Below are 12,977 nucleotides of genomic sequence, written 5' to 3'. Positions count from 1 at the left end.
TCACCGTCGCTGGAGAAGATGACTAGAATAAAAAAATTACTTTTTAGTTTCATCTTCTTTATATTTTGTTGACAAAAAAGTAACTAAATTTTAAACTTAAACAAAATTTAATATACCAAAAATTGTATTCTTATTTTACATTTAAAAGATAACATATAGTATTCTGAACAACTTTAAAGTTATTTTAGAAACATTCAAGTAACTATTTTATAATAGATTATTTAGGATATTGTTTGGTAACTTTTAAATGAAACATAAAAAGACTCTTTTTGGTAGCTCACAAAGTTTGTTAGTTGCTATAAATTTGTAGCATACCACACAATTTAGTCACATATCAAAATGTAACCAATTGGTATCCTAAATGATTTTAAAAGCAACAAAAATATACATTTTAAAAGTAATTATGCAGTATACTAAATAATATCATTTTCTAATAAGTTATTCATGATAACTTAGAATTATAGGAGTAACTTTTTATTCTATATGATAATTAATTCGTTTTTAAAATAGACTTGAAGGTGATGTAAAAATATTTTAATAATAAGACATGTAAATTACATGATTGACTCAAAAAGTCTATTAAAAGGTACCGTGTAGTATAATAAATTAATTTTTATTGATAAACTATATGGTAACTTATTATACTACATAGCAACTCATTAGTTTCTTAAATAAGCTTGAATGTTACAAAAATGTATCTTAAATAATAAGGTACCATAATATAACATAAAAATAACTAATTGGTATATTAAGATGCCTACAAATGAGTTTTCGAGGTAACCAAAAGGTACATAAATAATATGATCTAAAAATAAATCTTTTAATCAAAAGAAAGTGACCAACTAGTATCTTATCAATATCGTAAGCAACCAAAATGTAACTTTTTATAACCCAGAAAAACAAAAAAAAATCGTAAAGCAAGATTTCCCAATTTTTAAAAATCCAGTATGCTATGTTGATGTGGCACCGATATTTGTGTAAATAATTTTGTTGAAGGTTGCGACAAAATTTATTTGTTGAAGGTCTTCTTGTAAATACTTTAAATTCTAGGTGTATAATTGTAAAATTCTCCTTTTTTCCCCCTTAATTTCTTTCTATTAACTATTATGTGGTTATAAATTAAATGTTGTGAAATAATTCATTAAGAAAAAGTAACAACAAATTATTTACCGAGTTTTTCGAAAACTATAAATACATTAATAAATTAGAGCTAGTAAGAATAAAGGAATGAAATAAACAAGGCCAAATATTTTATGTGGTTGAGGCATTAATCAGTCTTAGTCCACGAGTCAGTTGTATCGAGCTTTAGAGAGTTTAACAATGAATGTTTTCAGCAAGTTCAGCAGTGTTTTTCCATACATGAAAGGATTGGATCAAATCCTTGCTATAGTGCACTAATGAACCTATTTATAGGTAGCCATATAGTGTGGGCCAGACTAATCTAGATCCAATAAAGATATAAGCATAATTACCCTCTGATGGAACTATAATACAAGTGGAGAATGTAAATACATAGTGTTTAGTCTGGGCCCATTGGGCCGGCCTAAGTGTGGTAGAGCACTACAACTGTCCCTTGTACGCTGATACGGACTGATGCGCGTGAGCTGTTAGGGAGATTCTTGGGACAGGATCTGTCAGAATAATGACAGTATCAACCCCTAGGAACATTGTACGTTCTGTGCGTATCCCTTTTGCAGGTTAGTTGAGCAGACTAACTGTCGGGTTTCTCAGGGACACATCAGCTGGATGGAGTATTGGTCTAGTTCTACCAGGACGTATGGTCCATCTTCAATTTGAGCACCACATCCAAAGCAACTTGTTGGAGTATCAATTCCTCTATGACTAAGTGCCTCAGCTGTAGGTAGGATGTTGTGATAGACTCTCCATATAAAAATCTTGATTTTTCCTTGGATGTCTAGCTGCCATATTCTTTTCCACCACTCCATCATGTTGCAAGAAGTTGAAGAGGAACCCTCTTGGACAAACTCCATAATAGTTTTGTATCCTGTACGAATAGAGTAATCTCCATCCTTATCAAAGTACAAATCAAACAGTCAAGCACTTCTCGATTACTGAGGTGTATATTACCAATAAGTTCACTATCAATCTTCCAAAAACATTGTTCTATAAAGCTTGTATTCCATCTTATGGGGTCTGTCGATATAAAATCTGCAACTCTCCAATCATTTCGATGGAACACAGCAGTGGTACCATATTTTAATCTTTTATTTTATGAATAAATAGTACCTTTTAAGCAATATTGTAGCGACAATTTTGAGCATTTGCAGCGATAAATGTTACCGCAATAGATCATATTTCTTGCAGTCAATGCATAAAAATATTTTTTAATTAACAAGATTTTTTTAGAAAGCAAGCCAAAAAAAAAAGAGAAAAAAGCATATTATATAATTAATGCAAAGGTAATAATACCCATAGTTAATTATTTTCCACCAAAAAGATTTGAAACAAACAAACAAACAAGTTGAAGATTAGATACATAAAAAACTTCGCTGAGGGAAATCCTCGACCTTAAGCTTCGCTGTTGCTATGGCGGGTCGCGGCAGACCAAGGAAGAGCGGCGTTCAAGGGACGAGATGAAGATCTCGCGGAAGAGAGGACCGACATCGTCCGATAAGGTCCTCAAATCGAAGTCGATGGCGGAGATAATAGGAGTGGATGCGCTCTCTATTTTTGGCGATGAGACGGAGGAAGAAGGGATCACGACGAAAGTGGAGCAGGAGGCTATTACTCCCCGAACGATTCTGAAACTCATCCAACGGGAGCAAGAGGTTCGTTCGGAGTTTGGAGCTCATCAGGAGCAGGAAGAGACAAAACGTGGTGACGTAGAGGCTAAATCTGGTAAGAATGCCACATCCCCGATTCTCCATTATGGAAAGATTATACAGAATTTAAGCAATAGATTTGGAGAGTCTGAATCAAAAGTGAAATGCTCATCTAGGGTTAAAATTGACATGGTAGACATTAAAGAGGAAATTGAATTTTGGGATTCTGCCTTAGTATGCTATGTACTGGGAGCAAATATCCTTTTTCATGTTTTTGATGGATTTGCTAACAAAATGTGGAAGGATAAAGGACTGCATAAGGTGGGAGTATTAGCTAAAGGAATTCATATTGTCAGATTCACTTCTGTGACTTTCAGGGATGAGGTTCTTCATGGCGGATATATGCTCTTTGACAAGAATTCGATTATAATGAAAGCATGGGATCCCTATACAGATTTTACTCGGGCAGATGTCTGTTCGGTAGCTACTTGGATTAAAATCCCTGGTTTGGATCTTAGATATTGGGGGGAACATACACTTTTCAAAATTGTTGGTCAATTAGGGACTCCTCTAATGATAGATGAGGTGACAAAGAACAAAGAGCTATTGAATTTCCCTCGGGTGATGATAGAGGTGTAGTTACACCAAGCCTTTCCTGATGCAGTTTCGTTCACTAATGAACTGAATCAGGATGTTGTTTTGCCGGTGAAATACAAGTGGCTACTGATTTTCTGTGATCATTGTTTTGGTATGGGCATAAGTCAGCAGTGTGTAAGAAGAAAGAGGTGACAAAGCAAGCATGGGTGGAGAAAAAGAAAGTGGCAGCGACGGATTTAAAGGGAAAAATAGTCGAGGAACAAGATGATGATGGCTTTCAACAAGTTAAGAATGGAGTTAAAGGTGCCCGGATGGAAGTGAAGGAAAGGAAAGGTATTGATACGTCGAATAATTTTGGGGTATTAATAGATACAAGGGAATGATCTAAGACTGAGAATGAAGAGGTTCGCACAGGGAAGGGGGGAGCCTCCCTTGGGGAATGGATAGAATATTGTGTTGGAATGTCAGGGGGATCAATAAGCGCCAAAAACAGGAGGAGGTTAAAAGGTTGATTTTCTCGTTTCAAGTTGGTCTTGTTGGTCTCCTTGAAACCAAAATACAGGCTCATAAGTTGGGTGCTGTATATGTAAATATGTTCTCGGGATGGTGTTTTACTACCAATAACGGCTGGCACAAAGGTGGAAGAATAATGGTGAGTTGGAACCCTAATATGTTTTTTATAAACATTAAGAAATGTACTAGCCAATTAATGCATTTAGAGGTGCAATCGAGAGCGGGAATGGAAATCTTCATGGCAACCTTTGTCTATGCTTTTAATGATGAGGAGAGTAGAAGAATTTTGTGGAAAGATTTGAAAGAGATTGAAAAGGAATTGAAGGCACCTTGGATGGTTTTGGGTGACTTTAATGATATTTAGAGTGTAGAAGAAAGGATCGGGGGGAACAAAAGGAAACAGGTTTTGAAAGATTTTAAAGAGTGTATAGAGGCTTGCGAGTTGGAGGATGTGAAGTTCACAGGTAGTTTCTTTACTTGGTCGAATAAACAAGATATGCTGAAACAAGAATTTACTCCAAAATTGATCGAGTTTTAGCTAATCAGAAATGGTTAGATAAATTCCCAACTGTTGAGGTATTGTTTATGGAGGAAGGAGAGTTTGATCACTGTCCCGCTTTGCTTTCGGTGTATCCAGTTGGGCAGCAAGGCAAGAAATCATTTATGTACTTCCGTTTTTGGCAAAATGCTCCAGGTTTCACCCAGCAACTACAACAAGTTTGGAATTTGCGCATTGAAGGTACTCCTATGTTTATACTGGTACAGAAGCTTAAGGCATTTAAGGAAGTGTTGAGGAAGCTGAATAAAAATGAGTTTGGGGATGTATAGGCTAATGAGGTGCGGCTAAGGCAGATTTTGTTGGACAACCAAGAAGAATTGCAAAAAGACCTCCTTAATGCAGATTTGATCATTAAAGAGAAAACTTCTCGGGCCCAACACAAGGAAGCACACCAGAATTTTATCTCCTTCCTTCAGCAAAAAGCCAAGTTATTTTGGCTTAAGGATGGAGATGATAATTCTGCCTTATTTCATGCTAGCATCCGTTCCAGGAGGGCCTTAAATAGAATATATTCTATTAATGATCAGCAAGGTAACACGATTCATCAACCCGAGCAACAGAGGCTTTTTTAAGCTTTTATAAGACTTTATTGGGAAGTATTCTCATTGGGAGGAAGGCTGTTAGTAGACAAATTGTGGCTTTAGGGCCGATTATAAATGCAAACCACACCAGATTATTGTTGTCTGACTATTCTCATGAGGATGTGAAAAGAGCAGCGTTTGATATTCCGTGGAATAAGTCACCTGGACCAGATGGATTTAGCAGTTTCTTTTATCAAGATAACTGGGAGATGATTGGGCAAGATGTGGGTGAAGCAGTTCTTTCCTGGTTGCATACTGGGAAGCTCCTTAAAGAAATCAGTTCAACCACCTTGACATTAATCCCAAAAGGTAAGTGCCCGAACTCTGTCTTGGACTTTCGACCCATAGCTTGTTGCAACGTGATTTACAAGATTGCAACCAAACTCATATGCTCTAGACTGAGAATGATTCTTCTTGATATCATTGCTCAAAACCAAAGTGGGTTTGTCCAAGGTAGATTCATAGCATATAACACTATGATTTGTCAGGACTTGGTGAGGCATTACGGGAGGAATGGAAGGCGTCCCAAATGCATGATAAAATTAGATCTACGGAAAGCATATGATACAATTGAATGGGACTTCATTGAAGAGATGCTGAATGCTTTCAAGTTTCCGAAAAAGTTTGTGGATCTAGTCATGATTTGAGTTAGAACTCCTCGTTTCAGTCTTATGTTTAATGGGAGTTTGCATGGGTTCTTTGTAGCTAAGCGGGGTCTTCGTCAAGGAGACCCAACGTCTCCTCTTCTTTTTGTCTTGGGCATGGAATATTTATCAAGAGTGATGATGAAGGTTGGGGAGAAAGAAGATTTTAAGTTCCATGAAAGATGTGAACAACTAAAATTGAATCATCTTTGCTTTGCGGTTGATGTCTTGCTTTTCTGTCATGGTGATTTTAAATCGATTTACCATATGCTTCAAGGTCTCAAACTTTTATCTCAAACATCGGGTCTACAACCAAGTGATTCCAAATCTGAACTTTATTGTTGCAACATGGCTGAAAGTGAAGTTCAAAGAGTGGTGGATGCCTCAGGTTTTGGAAGGAGCCAACTGCCATTTCGTTACTTAGGCATACCGATTTGTGCCAAAAAAATTACCTAATGCTGAATGTGACATTCTGATTGAGAAGATGGTGCAAAGAATCAAAGTGTGGAGTTCAAGGAACTTGTCTTATGCAGGTCGGGCAACATTGGTAAATTATGTTCTCATTGCTATTCATTCTTATTGGTCACAATTAATGATTCTCCCCTTCAAAGTTCTACAAAAAGTCAACTCTGTTTGTAGAAGTTTTCTTTTGAAAGGGGTGGACTCAAGCGGTTTAGGATTAGTAGATTGGGAGGATTTGTGTAAGACCAAAAAAGAAGGTGGGTTGGGGTTAAGAAGAATCAAAGAATGGAATGAGGCGGCGATAGGCAAATATGTTTGGGCTATTGAGTCTAAACAGGACACATTATGGGGAAGCGTGATAGCCGTCAAAAGTTTGCTTGGGAAGCAAAAAGGCATGATTGGACGTGGATAGGTCACTTTTTCCAAGGAGACACGAACTACTCTAACAGATTTGGTGGGGTAATCGAAGGGTCATTTTCCTAAAGTTTATTTATTGCTGGTCGTAATTAATAAACTTGGGGGGCAAATGTTATCCAAAAGACAGGTGTGGATGATGTGGCAAATATTTTCAACACGTGGCTGACACCTGACAGAGGTTCTGTTCGACCATCGATCAGGGATGTTCCCCTGACACGTCGTTTGAGTTTTATATACGACCAGACTGCTCGTATAATCCGTATCTTTATGAGTAATCTTGTAAAATTGTAACTATATCCGCGATTATTTCCATTTATACCTGATTATCCAATTAGTTAGGTGAAAATATCTTTGACTAATTCATGTAACCCACCTTGAGCCTATAAATAGAGAGAAATAGCTCAAGGGAGGGACATTTTGGCTGATTTTTGTTTATGCTTTAGAAGATAATTTTGGCTATTATCTTTCGGTTGTATTACTCATCCCTCTAAGGCTTGTGAAACTCGAAGAACCCTAGTTCTTTGATCACTCATTTGAGAATCAAGATCAATAATAGCTTAAGTGGACATAGGTCATTACCAATTCTGGGGGCCGAACCACTATAAATTGTTGTGTCGTTTATTTTTCTTTCTATTAGATTTTATTCAATACTTTTCATCACATAAAGCATTTGACTCCGTGTCAGTTGACCAAAACGAGGGTCAACATTTACAAATCTAAAAACTTATAGATTATAATAACAAATTTTTTACAATGAGCTAATTATATTAACAATTTAATTGTCTTCTTTTTTTAAAAAACTAACTTTTACAATTGAAATTAATCTATCTATTACATACAATGTTAGAACACAACAAAACTATATACATAAATAAAAACCTTACTGTACATAATTTTTACAAGCAAGAAAGAAAATAATACCCAACAACTTGAAGAAGAATTTCTTGTTGCCTTGGTTCTTTTATATAATTGTCTTGGTTCTCTTAAATATCCAAGTATAGTTTTAGCCTATAATACAGAATAAACACCATTAAAGTCAAACCAAAACTAAAATAAATAGAGAACTTGAGGTTGCAGAAGAAATTAAAAGGATGACTGTGGTTTTCAGTCACAAAAATAATTTATATAAAAGTTGTATTTTTCTTATCAAACTGGATAGCTTCAAACATAAAAGATCAAAATTTTTACATTTCTATTGAAAAATAAAATAAAATAAAAGTTTTTTTTATCTTTACATGACAAAAACAAAATTACTTTTGTAGGGACAAAAATGATGACCCAATACCTAATATATGTATATATATTTATATATAAAGTTTTAAACAAAACTAAAGTGAGTGGGTACGATTTTGATTTGAGTGTATTGGATTTGTCATTAATAATTGGTTTGTCAACATTATAAACATATATATATATTAATACATTTATATAAATTGTATATTAGAGTGGGAGAGGGTGAGGTTTCTCTTTATATGGCTTTAATAATTGCTTTGATAATATATAATTAAGAATGTAAATGGAGTAGAACGAAACATTTGTGGTTCTGTGGGGTATTATCTCTTAATTTGCACATTTCTTTTGTGATCCTCTACCCTATATAGTTCTATTTTACTATATTCACATATATAATTCAAACATATCTCATCAAATTCAAAAAGAGATAGAAAGACAAAAGATAATTGTTACACTAGCTATTATATACTAGTGCATTTTTTGTATGTGCAACAATATTATAATTAGAATTTTGTTTTCCATATAGACCAACTATAAAATAAACATGTAATTTATATTAGAACAACTATATGTTTTTTATTATTATCAGCTATTCATAACTATTCTTTCTTTTTTATATATATACATATTTTTAGTCACGGATTACATTTGACTCTATTATAAGAGCATAAACAATTTTTAACATTTGGATAAATTATAACTTAATTTTTTGTATATGACAACATATATATGATAATTACAGTATGTATTCTACCAATTTTTAAAAATTCTTAATGATTTTGGGGCGGATTTGGGAATCTCCACTTTTCTCCTTATGTCTAGCTGCCCTTAGGGTGAGGCTTTCTTAATTTATATATATTATTTCTCTATTTTGGGTTTCCTGATTTTTATTATCATTCTCTTTGTTTGGATGTTTGCAGATGGTGGTGGTGATTTTGCTTTATTAAATGTCCTGGTCGATTTTTCTTTTGAGTTTATATGTTTGGCTTTGGTTTACTAAGATGTGTTACACCCTAATTTTGAAATCAAATAAATAGGCTTGAGATGTAGGCTTGTAATGTGTAAGCTTGAGAATAACAAATGTTAGCAATACACTTGTATAAATTGACAAATGGTTCCAGATTTGCTATCAGTGTTCGAGCATGAGTTGCAAGCTCGAAGATACCAACTTTCTCCGAGGAATGAGTTCGACCGGATTAGTGAATGAGGAGGAGGCAACAACTGAAATGATGAGCTCGAAGCGTGGTTAGTCTCGAAAGCGCGTTAACACAACGTTCGAGCTCAATGAAACACACATTTATCACACGGGAGAGCTGTTAGGAAATCCCTATTTCCTAGGGATTGGTCAACACCGTATATGAGATCCATATTTTTATGGGATCGTTATTTAATTAATGCATTTGATTTGTATTATTAATGGGGATAATTATTTGAATTTAAACATTTGATTGTAACTTCCCTGAATTGGGGGAAGATATGCATACAACCAGGTCTATAAATAGTCTGGACTAGGTCATTTGTATTCATGGACAAATTTGTATTAAGAAGAAATTCTGCCAAATTGCTTTCATTCGTGAATGTAGGCAGATTTCAACTGTTGAACCACGTTAAGATCTTTGATTTATTATGTTCTTCCTAAATCGTTGCTTATTGCTCTACATAATGAAGTTGACGAAAAATGACGACAACAAAATGAAATGTGCTTATATAGTGTCTTAAATTTTATATGCTCAAATTATATAGTTTAAGCAATTAAACTAACCTTTCTATTATTCCTTAAATTCTTCACTAATGAAATGGAACTATATCACTTCAACAAACCTGAAAAAAAATATTGGAGAAGGAGAGGATTAGTTTTTGTGTATTGATAAAATTGAATAGTATATTTTTAATGGTATTGGTTCAACTAAAATTATTACGAGATTCTAACCACGATATAATTTTTCAGTATTTGTACTGTTTTTGTAAATGCCAAAGATTGTGTACTCGCTACAACAATATAATGGTTTTATGAATTTATTTTGGAGACATTAAAAGTCTATAATGTCTCTCGTTGGGAAAAACATTGTAGGTAAAGTCATTTTAATGGCTTACATCAATGGTGTAAGACATTGTAGAGAGTCGTTGAAAGTAAAAGTTTTTATAGTGACTTCTGAAATGTTGCACTGCTTGGATTTGAAAAGGATCAATTGTTGTAGTTTTTTTTTTTCTGAGAAGAAGCAAACCTTTCGGTTTGAATGACTAATTGACCGGTATTGTTAAAGTTCAATGATTTTAATAAATTGTGTTTAACATACGAAATGTTGTTAAGCATAAGAAATTTCGTTTGATAGCCACTTATATAATAAGTTAAGATATCAATTAATAGTTAATGCAATATTTTGGGATGAAATATTCTGCATTAATATGTTAATTATTAATTAAATGATGAGTTTTATCGTTTTCCACTTTGATAGATTTCTTTTAGATTCATACACGTACGCATCCAATAATACTTCTATTATTATAGTAGACACTTATTTCTCTTTTTATTCGTAATTAAAAAAGAAAAACAAAAACAAAGCCCACCAAGATATAATATTGTAAATCTTAAAAAATGTGAAATGATTTTTTCTTTTTGAAGGAAACAACAAAAACTAGATGTCATCAAGAGACAATACTACGAACCCATATGGCCCCCCACAAAACCACATGATTCATGAATTCACACACTCTAATTAATTACATTTAATACATATAAATATGTGTATTTATAGATATATATATATATATATCAAATTTTAAAGCAATGAACACAAACCTCACTCTTTAATTACAATTTATATTTGTTTTAAAGAGAGAACTGATTATACTATTTCTTATATATGTGATGTTTGATTGGAGGGAATGAGAATAGATGAATAGGAATGAGAATGTGAAAAAATATGAATAGAATAGAATACAAATTAATATTGATAAAAAATTATTAAATTTTTTCAATCTTGCATTTGAATGATTTTTTCTCTATTTTTCAAATAGAATAGTCATTTTCCACCAAAATGGTAGAGAAACTATTTCATTGGAATGATATTTTGACAGTAAAAAATGCAACCAAACAAATGAATGGAATAAAAATTGATTCATTTCCATTATTCCATCTTTTTCATTATCCCAACCAAGCATCACCTTACGTATATTTCATACATATAAGTGTGTTAAAAGAACGAATTAAGCACATTTACATTCATCCGTCTTCCTTGACTTGTTCTCATCATGTTTTTTTATCATAAAATAAAATATGTATAAACTTTAGGATAGCCTTTTATTAATCATGAGTATTTTACTAAAAGATATATAATTAATAATTCAGCTATGTTATAGTACTATCTCACATAAAAAATATGTGGGCACATTCAATAATATATACCCATGTACTCAATCTTTTCACTCTTACTGTCTAAACTACATTCATTGGACATAATTATTAAAGGTCGTATCTCATAGTTTTTTATTGTAAATTTGACTATCTTACACTATAACGTATTCGCAGCTAGGTTATCTTATTCTATAAAAAATTTAAGTGTAAAAATAAGGGCTCATTTGGTAACATGAGTTTTATCGAAATACATACTTGGTACCCTATGATTTTAATAATGTTCATCTGGTACCCTGTAATTTGAAATCGTACATATTTGATACTCTGTACTTAAATTGGATCAATATGACCAAACTGTCCTCAATTATATGAGTTTCAAACTCAAATTTAATTACTTAAGTATATATAATTGATGACAGTTTAGTCATATTTATAAAATTTTACTGTTCAAAATCCATATACATGAACACAACAAAGTAAATAAGCACATGCATTGAAACTAGAAATGTTGACGTGAGTTTTCTTCAACTATAACTAGGAGATATTTAAAAAGCTAAAAAGGAACAAAACAAAGAGATTGACTAAGAACTCACAATGCTTAAGTTCTCTTTGAGTTTGTAATTCAATAGCATTTTGGCTTGCTCGAGTTTACTTGTATTATTAATGAGATCCAATGCCTATTTATAGGTGGCTATGGATGCTTAATAAGGCTTTTAATAAGAGTGAATTACAATGCTTAACATAATTTGCTACAAGAAATAAGACTTTTTGTGGTGCATTTCATCATAGAACACGGTGTCACAAAAAGATGCACTTTCGTGATGCCTTTTGTAAAGTGCTTCGATCATGAAATATGTCTTAAAATAAATTTTGTGAGAAGCGTACATTTCATGACACCTTAAAGAAATGCAAAATGATGATGTTTTAGTAGGGAGATTTTCCCATCAATTTTTGGAAAAATGATGAATAATTTATTGTACCCGAACCAAGGTTCAAACAATCTATTTTATACATGTATAAAAAAATCAGATATGCATACAACTGATTGCTTGAGCCGTGATTTTGACAGCATAAATTATTCAAAATTTCTCGAAAACTAGTGGGATGTCTGTTATAACTACAACATGTACATCGTTACATAAAAAAATTGTGTTATAATTCATTCACGTGCCAAAAACAAAAATGCCCTCACCAATATTTCAAATTTCTTACCATGCAAGTATACGTGGCATATGCATGCAACGTAAAAGAGAATTACACATTATTTACATGTTACAACACAAATATTTAAAATATTTTACACAATTGTTACACTATGAGAATTACACAATTGTTACACAAAGTCATCAGCAGGATCAACAAAATTGTTCACTTGAACAGGTAGGGCTCTGAGAACTCTTCGTCATCTGCGCCTTTGGATGTAATAGTGAAGTTCATGTTAACCCTAACTAAAACCTTAAACAGACCTGGAAGAGAGCCAAAAGAGGAGAAAAACACCACCATTCACCCAAAATTGCTAATTCCTCCACTGACATGTATGTCAACGCATCTCTGTTGCATCTCATGTTCGTGAACAAGAGAGATTTCACGAAGAGATCGAAAAATTGCAAAATAATAATTTATTTTGCAATTTTACATTAATGAAATGTTTTAGATATTACTGAAAACTTTATATGTTTTATATATTTATTAATGAAAAACCAATTATATTTTACTTTGCTTTCCATTTTAAATAAAACAACTATATGGAGATTAGTTTAAAGGAGAAAACTTGAAAGGAACAACTGTAATTAATATATATTTAACATCTTAACACATAAAATTCATGAAGTA

General features: G+C 32.9%; 1 protein-coding gene across 1 annotated transcript; it reads left to right on the top strand.

Moving 5' to 3' along the window:
* Positions 1-5,704: 5,704 nt before the first annotated feature.
* LOC133777855 (uncharacterized) lies at positions 5,705-6,551 on the top strand. The gene is made up of 3 exons (XM_062217605.1): positions 5,705-6,065; positions 6,162-6,224; positions 6,334-6,551. Exons 1-3 carry the CDS (start codon positions 5,705-5,707, stop codon positions 6,549-6,551), a joined length of 642 nt encoding a protein of 213 aa, XP_062073589.1.
* Positions 6,552-12,977: the final 6,426 nt, after the last annotated feature.

This window comes from Humulus lupulus, chromosome 5, assembly GCF_963169125.1.
Source record: "Humulus lupulus chromosome 5, drHumLupu1.1, whole genome shotgun sequence".
Classification (NCBI taxonomy): domain Eukaryota; kingdom Viridiplantae; phylum Streptophyta; class Magnoliopsida; order Rosales; family Cannabaceae; genus Humulus; species Humulus lupulus.
This window is presented reverse-complemented; position numbering and strand designations above follow the sequence as displayed.